Below are 16,543 nucleotides of genomic sequence, written 5' to 3'. Positions count from 1 at the left end.
AGAACTGCAGAGTGAGTGGCTGCAGTCAGCTAAGCGATGGCCGCAATGCTGCAGGAGTGTACTACTCGACGCTGTACTGTACTGCCGTGTAACGTACAGCTGGTTGTCCGCTGATCTCCGCCCTAAGTTATAGAGTACACCCGAAGTTAGTCGAGCTGGAAATGAAAATAAAGCAAGCAAATGCACCGCAAAATAAAACAAGCAAATGCACCGCAAGGAACGATGCCCGCGGTTTCGCTTGGAGTTTCGACCATCACTCACGTATGCGAACAGCAAAAAGCCAAAGCTGCCTGCTCCATCTGAAGAGGCTTCAGCCACACGATCATTGGTAAGCTTACTGAGTCGACATTAGAGAACTAGGCGAGGTGCAGGCGAAAGTTAGCAAACAACAGATCGTGTAGCGCTTGCCTTCTAGGTTTGCTCGGTAATTCACGGCTATGCTTGACCGTTCGCTGGTTAGGAATGGCGTATTATTTGAACAAGTATTTTTGTTTCTGTCGGTCCGACCAGCAAGTTACGACTACTACTGTACGTCGCCAAATGAACCAGACGCTACATGTAGCACACACCTATTGTTGCGCTCGCTAGAAGTACTGCGCCGTCGAATCAGACCCAACTAAGCCCGAGAAGTCTTGGCCCGCTAGCCCCGACAAATCCTGGCCTCCGAGAAATTGGCTCATGTCGGGCACCGCGAACGGAATGTTCAAGCCACCTGCACCTCCACCGGCGTCCCCACCGCCTGCCAATTGCTGAACGCTTGTCGCCACGGAAGCCACGCTCGATAAAATTGAAGCCACATCTGCAGCAGTGCTGGCCATCTCCCCCATCGATCGTTTCTGTTGAGGCTGCGGAGGCAGTGCCTCGATGTAGCCTGGGGGTGAAGAAGCTGCAAACGGCGATTGCGCAGGTCGCGCGAACGGTGTAGCGGGATCGTTGTACTTGCTCTTCGATTCCTTCGAGTAGCTTGAGTGGTCAGGTCCATACGAGTGGGAGTGAGGCGGGGCGCGCGCCCGCGGCATCGAGCTAGCCTTGCCTTCGCGCTGAGATCGAGCCGTCTCCTTCGATTTCTTGTGCTTTCTCGCTTTGCGCTTGCGACGCTCGTCCGAGGATGATGAGGATGACGATGGCGAAGACGACGATGAAGACGACGACGACGAAGAAGAAGACTCGTATCCGTCCGACTCCCGACGAGCTTTGCGCTTGGCCTTGCGTCTGCGACGGCGCTCCTTCCTCTTGGCCTTCTTCTCCTTGCGGCGGCGACGTCGCCGACGACGCTCTTCTTCAGACGACGTCGATTCCTCTGAAGAACTGGACGACTCAGCTATCGACGCCGACGAATATTTTCTGTAGCGAGTCTCCTCCTCGTAGGCTGATGGAAAGAGAGGAGCTTGAGTACGACTCGATTTGTCCTCTTTCACGCTCCGAGTCTGCTTTCTTGAGTGTTTCTTGCGACGTTCCTTCTCCTTCCGCTGGTTGCTGCGCCGCTTGCCGCCTCTATCTGACGATGACGAATCCGACGACGGCAAGGCGTCGTGCACCACCTCTCCGAAGACCGCGTCCTTCAGCTCCACAGCTTCAGCAACTTCCCCACGACGGTTGTCTTCCTGAGTAGCATTAAAGCTCTGCTTCAACCCCACCGACGATGTCGATGACCTTATCGAAGCTGTCACCACGTCGTCAGCAAAGTGGTAGTTGGTCCCATTAGTCGATTCTTTAGTCGAATCCTCCGGAGCGTCCTCCACCTTAACCGCGCTCATCTTCTCAGCAAGCACGTCTGCCTGCCAGGTATCTTCATGCTCCATCTGCTTCTGCAAATACGCTTGCACCTTGGCCTGCTCCTCGCGCTGGATCTGGTCTTGTATGGCTTGCATCCCGGCCAAGTCTTCGATTCGGTTCCGCTCCCTCTCCTCCGCTTCCTCCCTCTGTCGTCTCAGCTCTGCCTGCATTCGCTCCTGCTCTTCAAACTGCCGTCGTCTCATGGAATCGTCACTCTGCAGCTGCTGACGCCGCTCGCGTTCTTGCTGGCAATGTTGCTGGATAAGCCTCTGCATAGGCGACTCGCTCACTGCAGGAGGGGGAGTCACCGTCGGGTCCTTCCGAGTCAGCAGCAACTGAAGACGGATGTGACCCGCCGGCTTGCCGCTTTTGTGCAGTGGGAACCACTGCTCGGCCGGCTCCCCCAGCGTTACATTTGCCAGAGGAATCGCACACGCCCCAATAGCGGGGCAGAAGAGCATCAACTGGTTCTTGACTCTAATAGTCAAGATCTCTGTCTCTGGGTTCAGCACGTGGAGCTCGAGCTTCTCGTTCCACTCGGGGCACGACTTCTGGTCGGTATACAGCACCTTCGTTCGGAAGACTCGGTGTGTCGGTTGCATTACCTGAATCTGTTGTTGCTGCGCGTTGTCTGCAGCCAGGAGGTTGCTGAAGGACGCGCCGCCCTGAGCCGACCCATTCACGAGCTCCGTGTTGCCGAGGTAGATCTTGCAGTACGAGCCGCGCCCCACCGCCGCCAGGCTACGGGCCGAGTGCACCCGCAGGAACAGCGTGAAGCCGCTCTGATGCAGCGTCGGGTTGCCCCACCCGGCCAACCCGAGGCTCTTGGAGGACGTCAGTCGCTCCATTCTTTCTCTCTTCCACTTGAGCGGTTGGCGGCAAATTGCGGAATGAAATGGATAGTCGCCATGGAAGGAAAAAAAGTGTACCCATCAAGGCGGCTTCAACCTGCAACTACTGGTAAGCTTATGATTGCCGTGTGATGAATACTCACGGATGAATTGCTCAGCGGGCCATTGTTGCTGATCAGGAGGCTGGACCTTAAACACCGAGAGCGTGGCTGAGAGCGTGCATTGTTCAGACGCACTTCAATGTATTTGACAGCAGCTTAACACGTGGGTACATACGCAATTCGCCTATTACGACCCGAAGAAGAGTCCGAGCGGTCAGAGGCCGAGGGCGCCGAGTCCGATTGAGGCTGCGGTGCCCAGTCCGCTGGTGCCGACTCCGGCGTTGTTGCCGTTGAGTTGCTGCAGGTTGGCAGCGATGGTGGAGATGTTGGCGGCAGTTCCCATCATTTCGTGGAAATTGGAGCCGCTTGCCTGTTGTGGCTGAGCTGGAGGGTAGCCGGTGGGGAAACCGGTAGGGTAGTGGGCTGTAGCTAGCTTGCTGCTGTTGTTGAAGCTGCTACTGGATCAGGAGCATCGTGCTCTCCTGCGCCTTGTTCCGAGCCTCCAGCAACGCCGCGATGTGCGATGGAAGTGGCGACTCGTTCACTGTCGCCGCTCTCTTCTTCATCTCGAGCTCGAGCAGCGCCTGGAAGTCTGCGGAGTAGGGCGAATTGGGATTCACTGACGGAGTGGGGGCTGGCTGCTGGTTCGGACGCAGCACCAGCTTCAGGTGGATGTGACCGGCGGGGTGAAGCTGGAACCACTGGTTCAATGCCTCTCCTGGACGAAGGTGGGCCAGGCAGATGTTGCAGCTCCCCACGAGCGAGTCCGTCGAGTCCTTCACACGAAGAGTCAGCACCTCGGAGGCCGGGCTGGTCACCTGCACCTGCATTTGTTCGTTCCACTCGACGCTCTCGTTGGCGCCGACGGAGCTGAAGCTGGTGTACTTCGGCTGCGTCGTCAACTCGGCAGGGCCGCCCGGAGACGAATTGCTCCATACTACGATCGTGCAGAAAGCGGCGCTCACGTGCGTGGAGAGGTGCTGGCCAGACTGCACGTGCAGCGAGAGCGTGAACGAGTCCTGAGCGTAGCTTGGCATTGAGGAGTTGCGTCCGATTTCGTAGTGAACCTGGCTGAGCTACGCGTCGCCAAATGTAGCCAAAGAAACCTGGCTCATCCAAGCTGAAGATCGCTCGGGGGATGAAGTGGTTGTGCCTCTGTGATGTGTGCGGGAATCTGGCGCCCCGGAGAGTGGCAACTTGCAGCCGACGTTCTCTCTCTCTGGTAGTTTTGGTTGCCCATTCTGCCGGAGGACCCTGCCGTGCCAAGGATGGATAAACCGAAGGTGGCGGCATGTCTTGTCCTCTTAACGCCAGTGTTGGGACGGCAAAATGTACAACATTGACTATTGAAACTATCCTCCTCAATCCAGGAGATCCGTGCCTATGGAAACCTTTTTCCATTGCCGACAGTAATACACACCTCGCCCAGCTAGAAGGCCATGGGGACAGACTTCTTGTCTACCATGGACGTTTGGCCCCCCTTCTTCTCACCGTGGGGCGAAGATTTCACCCGAGAGTGCTTGAGCCCCTCGAGACTGCGGTGCGTTGTCTCCTTCGGTTGGTCTTCAAGATGGTGCGTCCTCTCCGAAACCGACGAAGTCGACGCCGACGAGGACATGGACGACCCGGTCAGCAGCGCCTCGGGTTCATCCTCCGAGTCGAGCGAGTCGTCCGAGTCCGAGTCCATCTGCAAGTCCGGAATGTACTTCTTCAGCTGCTCCTTGAGCTTCCGTAGCCGCGCCGTCTCCTTCCTCACCTGGCGCAGCTTCCTGTCCAGACGCTGCTCATATTCCGACATCGGAGACACCGGCGACTGCTCCGTCGTTGGAGACAACGACAATTGCTCCATCGGTGGGGGCACTGGCAACTGCTCCGTAGTCGGCAGTCTCGGTCTCATACTCGCCCCATCTTGATTATCTCTGAACGCCGCGGGGGTGCCCAGTGGTGGCAACATCTTGGGGGACGACACCCCCGGAGGGGGTGGCCACGTCGCGTTCTCCGCTCTCTTGTGTCTATTCACCCCCTCCCCGTCATCGTTCTCCGGTCTTTTCACCTCGACAGGGGGTCCGCTGGACGTGCGCTCGAGTCGTCTCTGTCTCCTCTCGGCCTCCTGTCTGAGCTGCTTCTCCACGAGCCTCTTAATGGCCTCGTCCGCCTCATGATGGGCCGCTCTCGCCGCCATCACGTCTTGGTTCGGCTGCTTCCTTCTGGCCTTCAAAACTTTATCCTCGGGGGCAATGAGCAGCATGACGCGGATGCGGCCGGCGGGCTTCTTGCCCTTCTGCAGCGGGAACCACTGCTCCAGCCGCTCGCCGGGGCACAAGTTGGCCAGCGAGACGGCGCACGCGCCGATCACGGGGCAGAAGAACAAGTGCTGGCTCTTGACGCGCACGCTCAGGATCTGCGTGGCCAGGTCCAGCCCCGGGCGGATGGGCACCTCGAACGTCTCGTCCCAGATGGTCTCGGGCGGCGCCAGCGCGTTGGGCTGCTGGTGCTGCGTGCGCGTGCGCCGCACCTCGAGCTGCCAGGCGTCGTCCGCGTCCTCGCCCGAGGCGGTCGAGTCGCCCGAGTCCTTCTTGCTCAGCCCGCGGTGGCTGCCCTCGGTCATGGGCGTGGCCCCCACGTAGAGCTTGCAGTAGGCGCCCTGGGACGACGAGTGCTGCAGCTCCTCGGCGCTGTGCACGCGGATCACGAGCTTGAAGCGCTGCGCTGCGTCGGTCGCCGCCGGAGCCATGGCAATGCTATGCTTCAAGTGTTATATAAGGCCTCTGCCCAGCGAGGAAAGTCAGCAAATGCGCATCGCATACCGGCCTTGCCGTTAGCGGACAGTCTGAGGGAACAGAGTGGTACAGTGTACCGCTTAGCAGAGCTGCATAGGTTCATTTTTGAGGCTGGCTGGTCGAATTTTTACGGGATACATAACGATGGCTCACTTTTGGCTCGGGAAGGAAGTGCCATGGAGAGCGAGTGCAGTGCAACATTTCGACGACGACCGCGGATGGCGAGGGTTTGCTGTTTTGCTTTGGTTATCAGGTTCGAGGCGCCTAGCGAAAGGCTTTTTACCTTTCGTGTCGACGTTGCCCATCAGCAGGATGTTACGCGTAATTTTATGCTCGATTTATCGTATCCAAAACCGACATGGCTACACGACTTATTGCTGGAAGTGTAGGTTTCAACCGTCCGCTTCGTTGTCGCCGTTGAGTTGATTAAGTTGCTTCAGCAGTTGGCGCAGCTCGGCCTCGCGCGCGCCCCGGGGCGGCTTGGCTTCGATGCCGTTGCTGCCCTCGACGTCGAGGCCCACAGCGGTGGATATCCGCGACGCCTCGCGCAGAGTTGACCGCGTGCGCGCCGCGTCCATCATAGACACCGAGTCCCCATGCTGTAAACACAAAACGCGAGCGATGCATAGGGAGAGCAATGAGAAGAACGGTTGGTGGACGCAAGTGTGAAGCCGTTCGGCCACTTCAACTTTACCTTGAAATTTTTCGGTGAGACCGCCGCAACTCTGTCGCTGCTACGATGCGGCTTCTTGCCGCTCGCAATCGCGTTGAGCGAGCAGCGGATCTCCTCCATGCGCTTGTCGAAATCTAGAGCAAGGAAGTCAGCGAAAAAACGTCAGAGGGCAAGTTGAAGTGGTGAAAAAGGCAACAAAGGTTCACCTTGGAAGATGCTGTCGGTCTGGTGCTCGCTGGTGGTTCTGCTGCACTGGTCCGGCAAGGAGCTCACATCGCTGACAATACTCGGAGACCGACCACGTGAGCGCGAGCTGATATCGCTCCCATTGGCGATGGACCCGCCTGGGTTTCCCCACCGAGACTGCAACTGCGACGAGAGGAAGGTGGACGTCGTGGAGCGAACCGAGTCCGGCATGGTGGCTGGCGGCGCATCGTCATCGCTGTCAGCTTGAGACGACGCCCGGGTCCGTGAGATACTAGACGAGTGCTCTCTGGGCCTCTCATCGCTGCTGTCGCGATCGCTGCCATCATCGTCAGATACAGCTGAGCCCTTCACGCTGATCCCTTCGTCGTCTGAACCGTGACTGGAAACAGCACGTCTGGATACGGCCTGCTGTTCTCTTCGTGATCGAGGTGGTGCTCTGGTAGTTGTTGCTCGAAGTTGTTTCCGCTCATGATCACGGTCAGAACATTCATCACGTGGTTGTTCCGATCGTTGAAAATCGCTGACGAGTCGAGTGAATTGCTTGCGTAGGTCACTAAGCTGCTCGAACGCTTGGGTTGCCAGTTTTTCCGCTTCTTGCTGCAAGTCCGCCTTGAAGACCGGGCTTCCAGTGCTCGGGTCGGACTTAAAAAACGAGCGGTGCACGTCTACCATGTCTTCCACGCGGATGAAGACCTCGCGCATCTGCTTGCGAAATGCATAGAGATCCTCACGCAGGTCGCTCATAGCTGATTGAGCGCCTCTTTTGGAGGCGTCAGTCCTTGGCATAGATATTTCTTGTTTGAATCTTGTCAATGTCTTGCTCGTCGATAGGGGCGAACATGTTGAAGCCATCGGCGAGTTTCTCTCTTCAGATCTATCCGAAGCCAGAGGCGACGGAATCGACGGCTTCGGATAGAGACTTCGCATTCTTTGTGCAATCGAGTCGTGCTCTGAATCTGGAGATGAAAGGGAGGCTGAAGTCTCCGAATTCGTTGGGCTGGGCAGCTCATCTTGGTTTTCATTATCGGAAGCGAGCGACGAGATTCTGAATTCCGATGGTTTGCGAGTAGGCTCTTTGTCGTTCTGCGCAGATGCCGCCACGAGGGAGCCCATTCGAGCTACAGGCGTCTCCGCAGCTCGGACAGAATCGGCTTCGACGTTGGGAAATCTCGAGAGCGTGTCGAAGTTCGGTGGCTTGAAAGAAGAGCGAGTGCTGTAGTATTCTGCTGCACGGTTAGATCCCGAGGAAAAGCTGTCATCACTGCGTTTATCTTTGCCATCTCGTCGAAACCCACTGCGGTCCGTAGATTCTGATGCTCTCTCCTCGTCTTGCCGTCTCAACCCGGATGACCTGTTGCGAGAGAAGTCGTCATCATCGCGCTGGTTGTCATGCCCCCCTCGATCCGTGTATGATGTGGTTTCACGGGAAGAGTCCCTACTACTCGTAATGGATGTGAAGAGCGCATCTAATGAGCTCCCCCTGGCCGTACTCCGTTCGCTTGAAACACTGCTGAAGCCATAATCGGTACGTGGTTCTCTCCCCTCATGCAGTCGAGGTAGTTCTTCCCTTGTGGGAATTTGGCGAGGTCGATACTCATTTTCCCTGAAGGTGTCGAAACGACTTGATATCTCGCTGGTTTTGCTATAATTGAAGTCATCGGCTCTCCTAGACTCCGTAGATTCACTCCGAAAGCGATCTTGCACCGACGTCGAAGACGAATCTGCGCCCCAGCCGCTCACATCCAGTTGCCGAGGCATCGGACGGCGAGAAGCTCTCCCTTCGTTCCCTAGAGGCATCGTGGTGAAGAATGAAACAATCGAAAACTGACGCTACCAGGCGTAGGCAAAAAATGGAAGGGTCGCTAGGCAAAACGATCGTGCATGTATGCTAGTGACAACCGATTATTCAAAGCTTAAAACGAATCACTGTTGCTTGCAGCACTACAGCAGCAAGTTCACAAGGTTAAAGGTTAGACACGAAGCAATAAACACAGCCCAATGCAGCAATGCGTCACATACCTCGACTCGGCAAATGATCCCCCCGATAGCTCCAGCTCATGGTCAGACTCGCTTCCATCATCCAAGAGCTGGAGTCTCTGTCGTTCCTCCTCCTCTTTCGCCTTTCGATCGTTTTCCGCTTCTTGCTCCATTTGGCGCTGTTTCTCGGCTGCTTTCCTGGCAAGTACGCGCTGGCGATACACGTCGATGACGTTTTCATCTTCCTTCTTTTTCGCCTCCTCCGCAGCTTGTTGTCTTTCCTGCTCTTCTTCCTCAAGGGTTTTCGGTGGTGGCTCTGACACGGTGACGGGAATACTGTCCTCCTCCTTCTCACTGTCGTCAGCATTTGCTACCAACGGCTCTTCCTGTACGTGGCCTTCATCAGAGGGCGTTGCATCTTCTAGCGGAAGGGCTTGAGTGTTGTCAATTGCCAATGGGGCTTCTTGTACAATAGCATCAGTCTCTTCAAGAGCGGTATCAGCGCTCGCGTCTTCACTGCCGTTGTGATCAGAGCCATCTTCAGCACTCGACTTTTGCCAAGAAGCATCCTCCAGCGAGGCATCGTTATCCACGTGTACTGCATTCTCCGACTCCGTCCGATTTCTCTCTTCTTCTGCTAGCTTTAGTTCAACTTCGCGCTGGCGATCTTCCTCTTCTTGCTTCAGCCTAGCAGCTTCTCGTTCCTTCTCCAACCGGATACGTTCTTGCTCCTCATTCGCTATGCGCTCTTGCCTTAGTCGCTCTTCCTCCTGTTCTCTCTCCTGTCGTTGTTTCGCTGCCGCTTTATCTTCAAGTTGCTGTTGCTGGCGCTTCGCCTCGATTTCCTCGTTGAATTTGCGCTCTTCGGCTAGCCTTCTCTCCTGATAAGCTTGCTCGTCTTCAACTCGTTTCTTCTCATCGGCTAAATGCTGCTCCTCCAACTTCTGTTGTAGGTCTGCTGCTTCTTGAACCGCTGCACGCTGTCGATCTAGCTCCCCTTGTAGCCTTGCTTCTTCTTCAGCCTGCTTACGCTTTCGCTGCTCTTCGAGTCGCTCTTCCTCTTCGATGCGCTCTTGACGCATACGTGCCATCTTTTCTTCAAACAGCCGGTGTTGCTCTGCGAGCTCCCGTTGTTGCTCCTCCATCCGAGCCTGCTTCTTTTTCTCGTATTCGCGTTGCTCCAATAATTCTCGCTCAATACGTTCCTGATCTTGTTTAAGCCGCTTAGACTCTTCTTCGGCTTCGTCAACTGGTTGAGAAGTAGCCACCTGGCGAACAGACTCCTGACTGAAGACGGCTGGTACTCCACGACCAGGGTCCAGTGGTCTATGGTCTCGCTGAACGCTGCTGGATCGCGAAGTACCAGCATCCTGCAAGTTTGCCATCATTTCCATCATTTTCATCATAAAGGTGCGTTCGTTGCCTGACCGCATTTGATCAGGTGAGCCTGCATCGAATGTATCGCCACTACTTCCCGTATTCCGCTGAACACGAAAGGATGCAATCTCTCGCGGAGCGCCATGCTTCGCATTGATCGTCGCTTGAGCTTGTGTCAAGAGGGAGTTCAAACTCGATACATCGTGCCGCAGAGACTCCACATGAACCTTCTCGTCCTCGTATTGGCTTTGATACTTCTCGGCAAGTGCTTCAGACTCGGCTAAACGACTTTGCATCTCCCGCGCTTTTGCCAGCAACTCGTTCTCTTTCCATTGAAAACGGTCGCGTTCCTCGTCCATTATCTGCATGAACCTCTTTCTCTCTGCAACGATTGCATTGGCCTCGTCGAATTTCATGTCCAGTATCTGCTGTTGCAGAGATTTAACTTCGGCCGAAACAGTCTTCATCTGCTCCTTCACCTCCGCGTTTTTCAGCTTGTAGCGAGATAACTCGTCATCAACCAGACTTCTGTCGGCTGCGAGACGAGCGTTGGTAGCGCTAGCATCGCTCAAACTACACCTCTGTTCATCCACTTGTAACTCAAGGTCTGCAACGCGCTCTTGTAAACGCTGGCGATCCTTTTCAAGCTGCGAAACCGTACTTTGGGTCGCGCACAGATCGTCTCCTGATTTCTATCGCCATACGTAACATTTAAATGAGTTAGTTTTGCAGCAGATCTATCTAGTAAAACAACAATGCCATACCGATAGCGCAGCTTCCAATGCAGCAACCTCCTGCTGCAGTGCGACCACCTGTGCCTTTAACGTCTTGAGCGTTCCTACTTCAGTGGTAAGTGCTTGTTCCCGATCTGACAACTCGTCTTGCTTGGCGTGAATTTCCTCAAGAGCTTTCTGTCTTTCGATTTGCCAGGAGCGTTCTTTTTCCCGCATGGCTTGAGCAACTATCCCCTCCAGGTTAGCTTCTTGCGTTCGAACACTTTCTTCCCATAATTGAAAACGCTGAGTCTCACTAGCGAAGTGTCGAAAATCGCTCTCCACTTTAACTTGCAACTCGGCTTCCCTCACTCGCAGCCTCTCCATATCTTTAAACAGAGACTGGCGTGTTTCAAAAAGCGACGTCTCAAGCTCTGTTCGTCGGGCAACGAATGTAAGTTCCAAGTCGTGTTCGCGCTCTTGAAGCCGTTCCTGCTTATTGCGATACTCCTGTAAGAGAGACGTCCGGAGGTTATCCACTTCTCGATCGAAACGCTTCCGTTCTTCAGCTCGAACCAACGCAACCTCCGTGGACTTGCACCGCTCCAACTCTTCTTGAAGTCGCTTATCGCAGATCTCGTCATACTCTCGCTGGTATTGGACCATCCGTTCTTCTAATGATTTCTGAGGTTCCAGTTTTTGAGCAGCACATTCAGCGAGGTAGGTGTTCTCCACTCTTCTCAACTGGTTTTCTGTACTCAAGCATTACCATAGCGAACACAAGCGTTAGTGAACGGCCAGAATTCATTCTAGTCACCGTAAAGCGGCGTACCTAGGACGATTCGATGGTCAAAACAATCCATAGCTGTCTGCGTCCCCGAGTCCATAGTTGCAAGCTGGAACCGCCTCACAAGCTCTCGTACGAGAACGAGCAGAAGTGAATGACCTGTGTTCGCTCGCTCCAGTTCCTTCAATTTGCCACGGGTTAATAACATGATAACGCCAAATACAGAGCTGCAGAACAATACTCGCCTCACCAGTTGATTTTGAGTAGTTGAGCTCACGTGCAGCATCTTTCCATTTAACAAAACAATTCAGTCATGCCATGGGTTTACACCAGTGCGAAAAAATAGTCAAAGCTCACCTCCAGTATCGTTGCACTGTCGACTTGATTCCGAGATCCGCCAATTTCCGGGACGAACACGGCAAGCGTGTTCTCCAGACCCTTACTCGCCAGATACTCGGCCACCAGCCCATGAACAAGCTTCTCATCTGGTGTTAAGCTTTGAGTGGATCGATTCGCTCGACTAGCATTATTCTCGCCATCTTGGTCATCTCGGAGCCGACGCTGCTGCTGCAACTTCTCGATGAATCGTCGACGTAGTTGCGCCTGTGCGAACAAAGGTTAGCTCCTCGGACTCGTACCTCGATGGCAGCCAAGCACCCACCCGAATAAGCTCCACCGTGCCGTTGTCACGAATGGACTGGAACATCCCCTCCTTCAGCTCCTCGAGCGACATCAAGGCGTTCCCATCGGCATCTCGCGCCTGCGGACGCGCCGCCACATTCTCGTCCATGAAGATCTAGACTGCGAAAGGTCACAGCTTCGAAGCGGCTGACGGTGGAAATGACACCGCATTACAAGGAGCTAGCCATACTTCTGCAATCTCACGAATCAACGTAGGGATTCATAGTGTGGAAGCCCCACGAAAGGATAAATCTACATGTGTCCACTGTTCTCACCGAACTAATCCAGTCCAGCAAGCTACATACATCCCACACCAAACGTTACAACTAGAGATCACTTCATTCTCAGCTCTGCACATACTCAACTCAGCTACCAGTAGGCACCACTCCATCGCAAGGGGATGCTCACAATTTCCACGCCCCCACTCTAAATCCAGAGGGACTCGTCATCCTCACTTTCGTCGCTGGAGCTGTCTTCGTCCTGGTTGTTCGCCACCTCCTCCCTCAACCTAGCGAGCTCCTTCTCCCTCTCCTCGTCCCTTTTAGCCTTCTGCTCCATGAGCTTGTTCACCACGAGGGCCGACCGGATCTTGTCCAGGATCTCCTTGGGGATATCATTCTTCACCAGCTGCACCATGACCAGCGACCTGTTCTGCAGAATAGCCTCCAACAAAGCCTTACCGCCCTCCTCGCCAATGCCGTTATTGGCGAGGCCCAGGTACTTCAACGAGATATTATACGGCAGAACCTGGGCAATGGCCTTGGCGCCAGCGTCCCCCAGCTTGTTGCTGGAGAGCCCCAGGTGCTCCAGCGACTCGTGGCCGTACAGCGCGTCGCTGATGGCGGCCGCACCCTCGGCCGTGATCTCGTTGCCGCGCAGGTCCAAGTGCTGCAGCGTGTTGTTGGCGCGCAGCATGTTGCCCATGGCCTTGGCGCCCACGTCCTCGATGTCGTGGTCGGGCAGCAGCAGCCGCAGCACCGTGCGGTTGAGCTGGAAGACGCGGCCCACGAGGTCCCCGCCCGCCGGCCTGAGCTTGCGCTTCTTGGCCGCCATGTCCTTGAGGTCCAGCTCGCGGATCTGGTCCTTGTTGGCGCGGATCTTCTCGAGGATCTCCTTGAGCGTGGCGGCGGGGCGCTGCGTCACGAGGTTCTCGTCGTGGTGGCGCACCGTCATGGCGGACAGCACGGACGTCAGCACGTCCACGTCGGACTTGTCGGTCGCCATGGCGTCGAGCTGCTGCTGCTGATCTCCTCTCCTCTCCTCGGGGTCTTCGTGTGGATTGCGGAATGACAAGGACGAGAGGATGGATGTGGGGGAGGAGTGATGGTTGAAATCGGGATGCACGGGGTATACGAGGTGAAAGGTAAAAGGATGGGATCCGGTGTAAGATAACAAATCTAGTTTGGAGGGTAATTGGATACTGAAAAGATGGATACAGGCTTAAGATACTTGTGCACATTTTGCTCGTTTGCTCGCCTATGCCAACGTCGACTTCATGCTCATATCCGAGGCAGCGTGCCTTGTGTGCGCATTCCTGTCGACATGCCAGCCGAAATCGTGCTTAAATTCTATTGACGGCCTTGAATATCCAGCAGCGTGCGACGGTGGATTCTAGAGGTCCATGCGAACAGAAAATGTTGGATGAAAATCTGCTTTTTGCCGGTGGAAATCGGATGCAAGTTGCTTCCAACGCCATGCAACATTGCTCGTGCTCGGTCATCGAAACGAATTACCATCCGAGTTGGTAGCCATCACACGAACCGAGTGTGTACGCGTTTGTTACAGATCACATGCGTCAAGTTGGCGCGTGCTCAGCGTGCTTCGGCGCGCCTCCATTTTATTGCGGAATGCACATACCAACGCGTGCCTAGGTGATCCCCACGCAAGCATGGGGTCGGAAATCTGTCGGAGCCTCCAAGGCAAAGACTTCTAGAGCTCTCTATCTCAATCGTTGTGCTTGCAACATGTCATTCTGCAATTTGCCCCCGCAAGCACACCGGTCAACACTACCCCCACCACTTCAACATGAAGGCTGCCATCTCCTCACTTCTGCTCGCTGCTTTCGCAGTCACGAACGCTGCCAACTGCGGCGTGAGCAAGTTGGCCGCGATTGCCAACTCGGCTGATGCCTCCAGCTGCAAGCTCGGGAGCAACTTCGTGGTTCCTGTCGAGTCTACGGTCAACGCCATCGTTACCAACTTGGAGTCGTTCTGTGCGGATGAGTCCTGTGGACATGTCCTTGAAGCTCTGCAAGATATCGGGGAGTGCTCAATCGACGGTGAAGGTCTTCGTCAGAGCGTCGTTAACCCCATCAAGGCCGTGTGCAGCGCCACCAGAGCTCTGCGAGCGGCTGATGGATCGCACCAGCACGGATCCACGATGGAGATTTCTTTGGGCTCGATGGAGATGGAGGATTCCCATGATGCGACATCTTCGTCGACTGCAACGGAGTCGAGCGAGATGGAGGATTCGCACGACATCGCTTCCTCAGCTTCTGGTTCAGCTGCCGCCGGTGACGACGACGACCACGACTCGCATGACACTGTCAGCAGCACAGCCACAAGCTCCACTGGCAGCATTGCAACCAGCTCTGCGGCTGGTAGTTCTACTGGGGGTGCTACGACCGGTTCGAAAGCGACCAGCAGCAACTCGACTTCGAGCACGCAGGCTCCGAGTGCCTCGAGTACGTCGTCCGCTGGATCGGTCTCGGTTGCTCTCGGGTCGGTCGTCCTCGCGGTTGCAGCTGCCTTTGCCTAAGTACAAGATCGCCACCTGCACTTTTACCAGCGACTACTGTCTTAGTCGCTACGCTCCATACTACAGCATTCTGCAGCTGGTATGGTTCAAGACGCCTTCTCCTTGTTCGCTCACGAAGGTGAACTGATAAGCAAAGCGCTTGAATGAACCATGAAATCAACTTTAATGAACGTTTTGGACGGTTGAATCAACGCATCGATCTCAACGCCTTCCTATGCGTGTGACTCTGGGACAGAATGTTCATGGAGCCCAACGACAAGAGACATCTACTGACGGTTTAGAGAAAACGATAACAGTCCAGCGATCAGTTTCTCGCGCGTGGGACCGTCGCCACCGACCGCAACCACAAACAGCGACGCGATCTGACCCCTGCTGTTTCTTGCTTAGCTGAGGCCCCAGCCACATGGCCAGTTCCCCGGAACACACCCGCACCCTCTTCCTCGATGTGTTCGAACACCATCACGCTTCTGGCGAGCACAGCGCCGCCAGTCGCACCGTGCCCCAGTTTCTTCATTCCTCAACTCACCTCGAGTAGCACACTCCGGTCCGGCCAATCTTCTCCAAGGTTCCAGTCAAGATGCCGTCGTTCACCTCGATCGTCCTGCTCGGCCTCGCCATGGCCAGCCCCGTTCGCGCTGCCGACTGCCCCACCGAAGCGTTGCTTGGCCTCGCAAGCAACACGAACCTGGCCACGTGCCAGACCGAAACGGGTGTCAGTGTGGCGACCATCTCGACGTTGACAGACTCCCATATCTCGACCATTTGCACGAGCACGGCGTGCCTCGGACTAATGGCCGACGTAGCGGCCATGGATCTCGGTGACTGCACCATTCCAGGCTCAAGCGTGACGGTGCAAACTGATGTGCTCGACCGTGTGGCTGCTGCGTGCGGCAGCAGTGCATCATCGACGTCTACGGGCTCCACTGACGCTGGGTCCTCCGGGTCGATGAGGTCTTCAGGCGCTGCCAATGTGGGTGACGACTCCGGCTCGAACAGTGACAAGGTCGTCGGAGGAAGCACCACGGGTTCCAGCAGCGCGACGACGGTGACTGCGGGATTCGTGTCGACTTTCGTGTTGGCGGCCGGTGCGATGCTGCTGTAGGTGAATTGTAGGTTAACTGGGCAGATCAATTAGGTTTTCCTGATGAGTTTGCAGTCTCGATAGTTAATGTCATTTTGTAGCTTTTGTATGTCGGTTTCTTCAATGGTAGTCAGAATTGCTCACAGATGCCGGATTCAGCAAGAAAACTTAGCAAAATCGATCTCTCATTGGCCCAAATTGATCGGAATTAAGATGTTCACTCGGTAGCCCCGTGAGCATGTGCAATCCAGATGGTGTGGATTACACTCGGCAGGTTTTGCGCGAAGATCGGCGGCAAGCCGCCGGTGCACGAGCGCCTTGGCGGAAGAGATCGCTGCGTATTGCGTGCCACTAAGACCCACCACCGCCGCCCTTGTGGGTCCTCAAGCAAGTAGAAAGCGTTGTTGATGCGTGCACCCAAGTTTGTGTATAGCGGGGGCCTAGGGCGGTGCTAGGATCTTCGACAAATCTAACCGACGCAACACAAATCTAACCGACGCAACACAGTCTTGCTTCGGTGCTTCCCTGAGCAAAACTGCTAATACGATAGCCCCCATTAGACACCAGTCGCATAGAACTGCATCATAGATCCCAATTCGGCTCATCACTGCCCCAGCTCTCAACGAGTTCGGCATTGCCTGTAGGCGCAGCGTGCCTGCCATCCCTGTAACGTTACCGCTCTTCCATCTGCGTTGAATGTGCGGGATGCGTCAGGTAAGGACTTTCGTACTTAGTCGGGCAAAAATCCTAATATCAGGCCTCCCTAATTCGGGGAAATCCTG

The 16,543-nt window shown here is 55.4% G+C and overlaps 10 protein-coding genes across 10 annotated transcripts; 2 read left to right on the top strand and 8 right to left on the bottom strand.

The window, feature by feature from the left end:
- Positions 1-584: 584 nt before the first annotated feature.
- On the bottom strand, positions 585-2,624 carry PHYSODRAFT_338670 (hypothetical protein; the record flags this gene model as incomplete). The annotated part of the gene is made up of 1 exon (XM_009536532.1): positions 585-2,624. One exon carries the CDS (start codon positions 2,622-2,624, stop codon positions 585-587), a length of 2,040 nt encoding a protein of 679 aa, XP_009534827.1.
- Positions 2,625-2,942: 318 nt separating this feature from the next.
- PHYSODRAFT_522592 (hypothetical protein) lies at positions 2,943-3,765 on the bottom strand (the record flags this gene model as incomplete). The annotated part of the gene is given in 2 exon segments (XM_009536531.1): positions 2,943-3,168; positions 3,188-3,765. 2 exon segments carry the CDS (start codon positions 3,763-3,765, stop codon positions 2,943-2,945), a joined length of 804 nt encoding a protein of 267 aa, XP_009534826.1.
- An 806-nt stretch (positions 3,766-4,571) lies between these two features.
- PHYSODRAFT_439828 (hypothetical protein) lies at positions 4,572-5,462 on the bottom strand (the record flags this gene model as incomplete). The annotated part of the gene is made up of 1 exon (XM_009536530.1): positions 4,572-5,462. A coding segment is annotated over one exon (891 nt), but the record flags the coding sequence as incomplete, so codon positions are not given.
- A 438-nt stretch (positions 5,463-5,900) lies between these two features.
- On the bottom strand, positions 5,901-7,132 carry PHYSODRAFT_318433 (hypothetical protein; the record flags this gene model as incomplete). The annotated part of the gene is made up of 3 exons (XM_009536529.1): positions 5,901-6,107; positions 6,203-6,315; positions 6,388-7,132. 3 exons carry the CDS (start codon positions 7,130-7,132, stop codon positions 5,901-5,903), a joined length of 1,065 nt encoding a protein of 354 aa, XP_009534824.1.
- Positions 7,133-8,301: 1,169 nt separating this feature from the next.
- PHYSODRAFT_247857 (hypothetical protein) lies at positions 8,302-9,456 on the bottom strand (the record flags this gene model as incomplete). The annotated part of the gene is made up of 2 exons (XM_009536528.1): positions 8,302-8,329; positions 8,408-9,456. 2 exons carry the CDS (start codon positions 9,454-9,456, stop codon positions 8,302-8,304), a joined length of 1,077 nt encoding a protein of 358 aa, XP_009534823.1.
- A 1,023-nt stretch (positions 9,457-10,479) lies between these two features.
- PHYSODRAFT_318432 (hypothetical protein) lies at positions 10,480-11,342 on the bottom strand (the record flags this gene model as incomplete). Its single annotated transcript, XM_009536527.1, has 2 exons — positions 10,480-11,207; positions 11,288-11,342. 2 exons carry the CDS (start codon positions 11,340-11,342, stop codon positions 10,480-10,482), a joined length of 783 nt encoding a protein of 260 aa, XP_009534822.1.
- Positions 11,343-11,566: 224 nt separating this feature from the next.
- On the bottom strand, positions 11,567-12,032 carry PHYSODRAFT_247846 (hypothetical protein; the record flags this gene model as incomplete). Its single annotated transcript, XM_009536526.1, has 2 exons — positions 11,567-11,845; positions 11,904-12,032. The coding sequence occupies 2 exons, from the start codon at positions 12,030-12,032 to the stop codon at positions 11,567-11,569; spliced, it is 408 nt and encodes a 135-aa protein (XP_009534821.1).
- A 213-nt stretch (positions 12,033-12,245) lies between these two features.
- On the bottom strand, positions 12,246-13,183 carry PHYSODRAFT_355832 (hypothetical protein). Its single transcript, XM_009536525.1, has one exon. The coding sequence runs from the start codon at positions 13,145-13,147 to the stop codon at positions 12,350-12,352; it is 798 nt and encodes a 265-aa protein (XP_009534820.1). The 5' UTR covers positions 13,148-13,183; the 3' UTR covers positions 12,246-12,349.
- A 765-nt stretch (positions 13,184-13,948) lies between these two features.
- SOL11F (elicitin) lies at positions 13,949-14,680 on the top strand (the record flags this gene model as incomplete). Its single annotated transcript, XM_009536524.1, has 1 exon — positions 13,949-14,680. The coding sequence occupies one exon, from the start codon at positions 13,949-13,951 to the stop codon at positions 14,678-14,680; it is 732 nt and encodes a 243-aa protein (XP_009534819.1).
- Positions 14,681-15,257: 577 nt separating this feature from the next.
- On the top strand, positions 15,258-15,800 carry SOL3A (elicitin; the record flags this gene model as incomplete). The annotated part of the gene is made up of 1 exon (XM_009536523.1): positions 15,258-15,800. One exon carries the CDS (start codon positions 15,258-15,260, stop codon positions 15,780-15,782), a length of 525 nt encoding a protein of 174 aa, XP_009534818.1. The 3' UTR covers positions 15,783-15,800.
- Between the last annotated feature and the right edge of the window lie 743 nt (positions 15,801-16,543).

The sequence above is a fragment of the Phytophthora sojae genome (assembly GCF_000149755.1).
Source record: "Phytophthora sojae unplaced genomic scaffold PHYSOscaffold_9, whole genome shotgun sequence".
Taxonomy (NCBI): Eukaryota; Oomycota; class Peronosporomycetes; order Peronosporales; family Peronosporaceae; genus Phytophthora; species Phytophthora sojae.
This window is presented reverse-complemented; position numbering and strand designations above follow the sequence as displayed.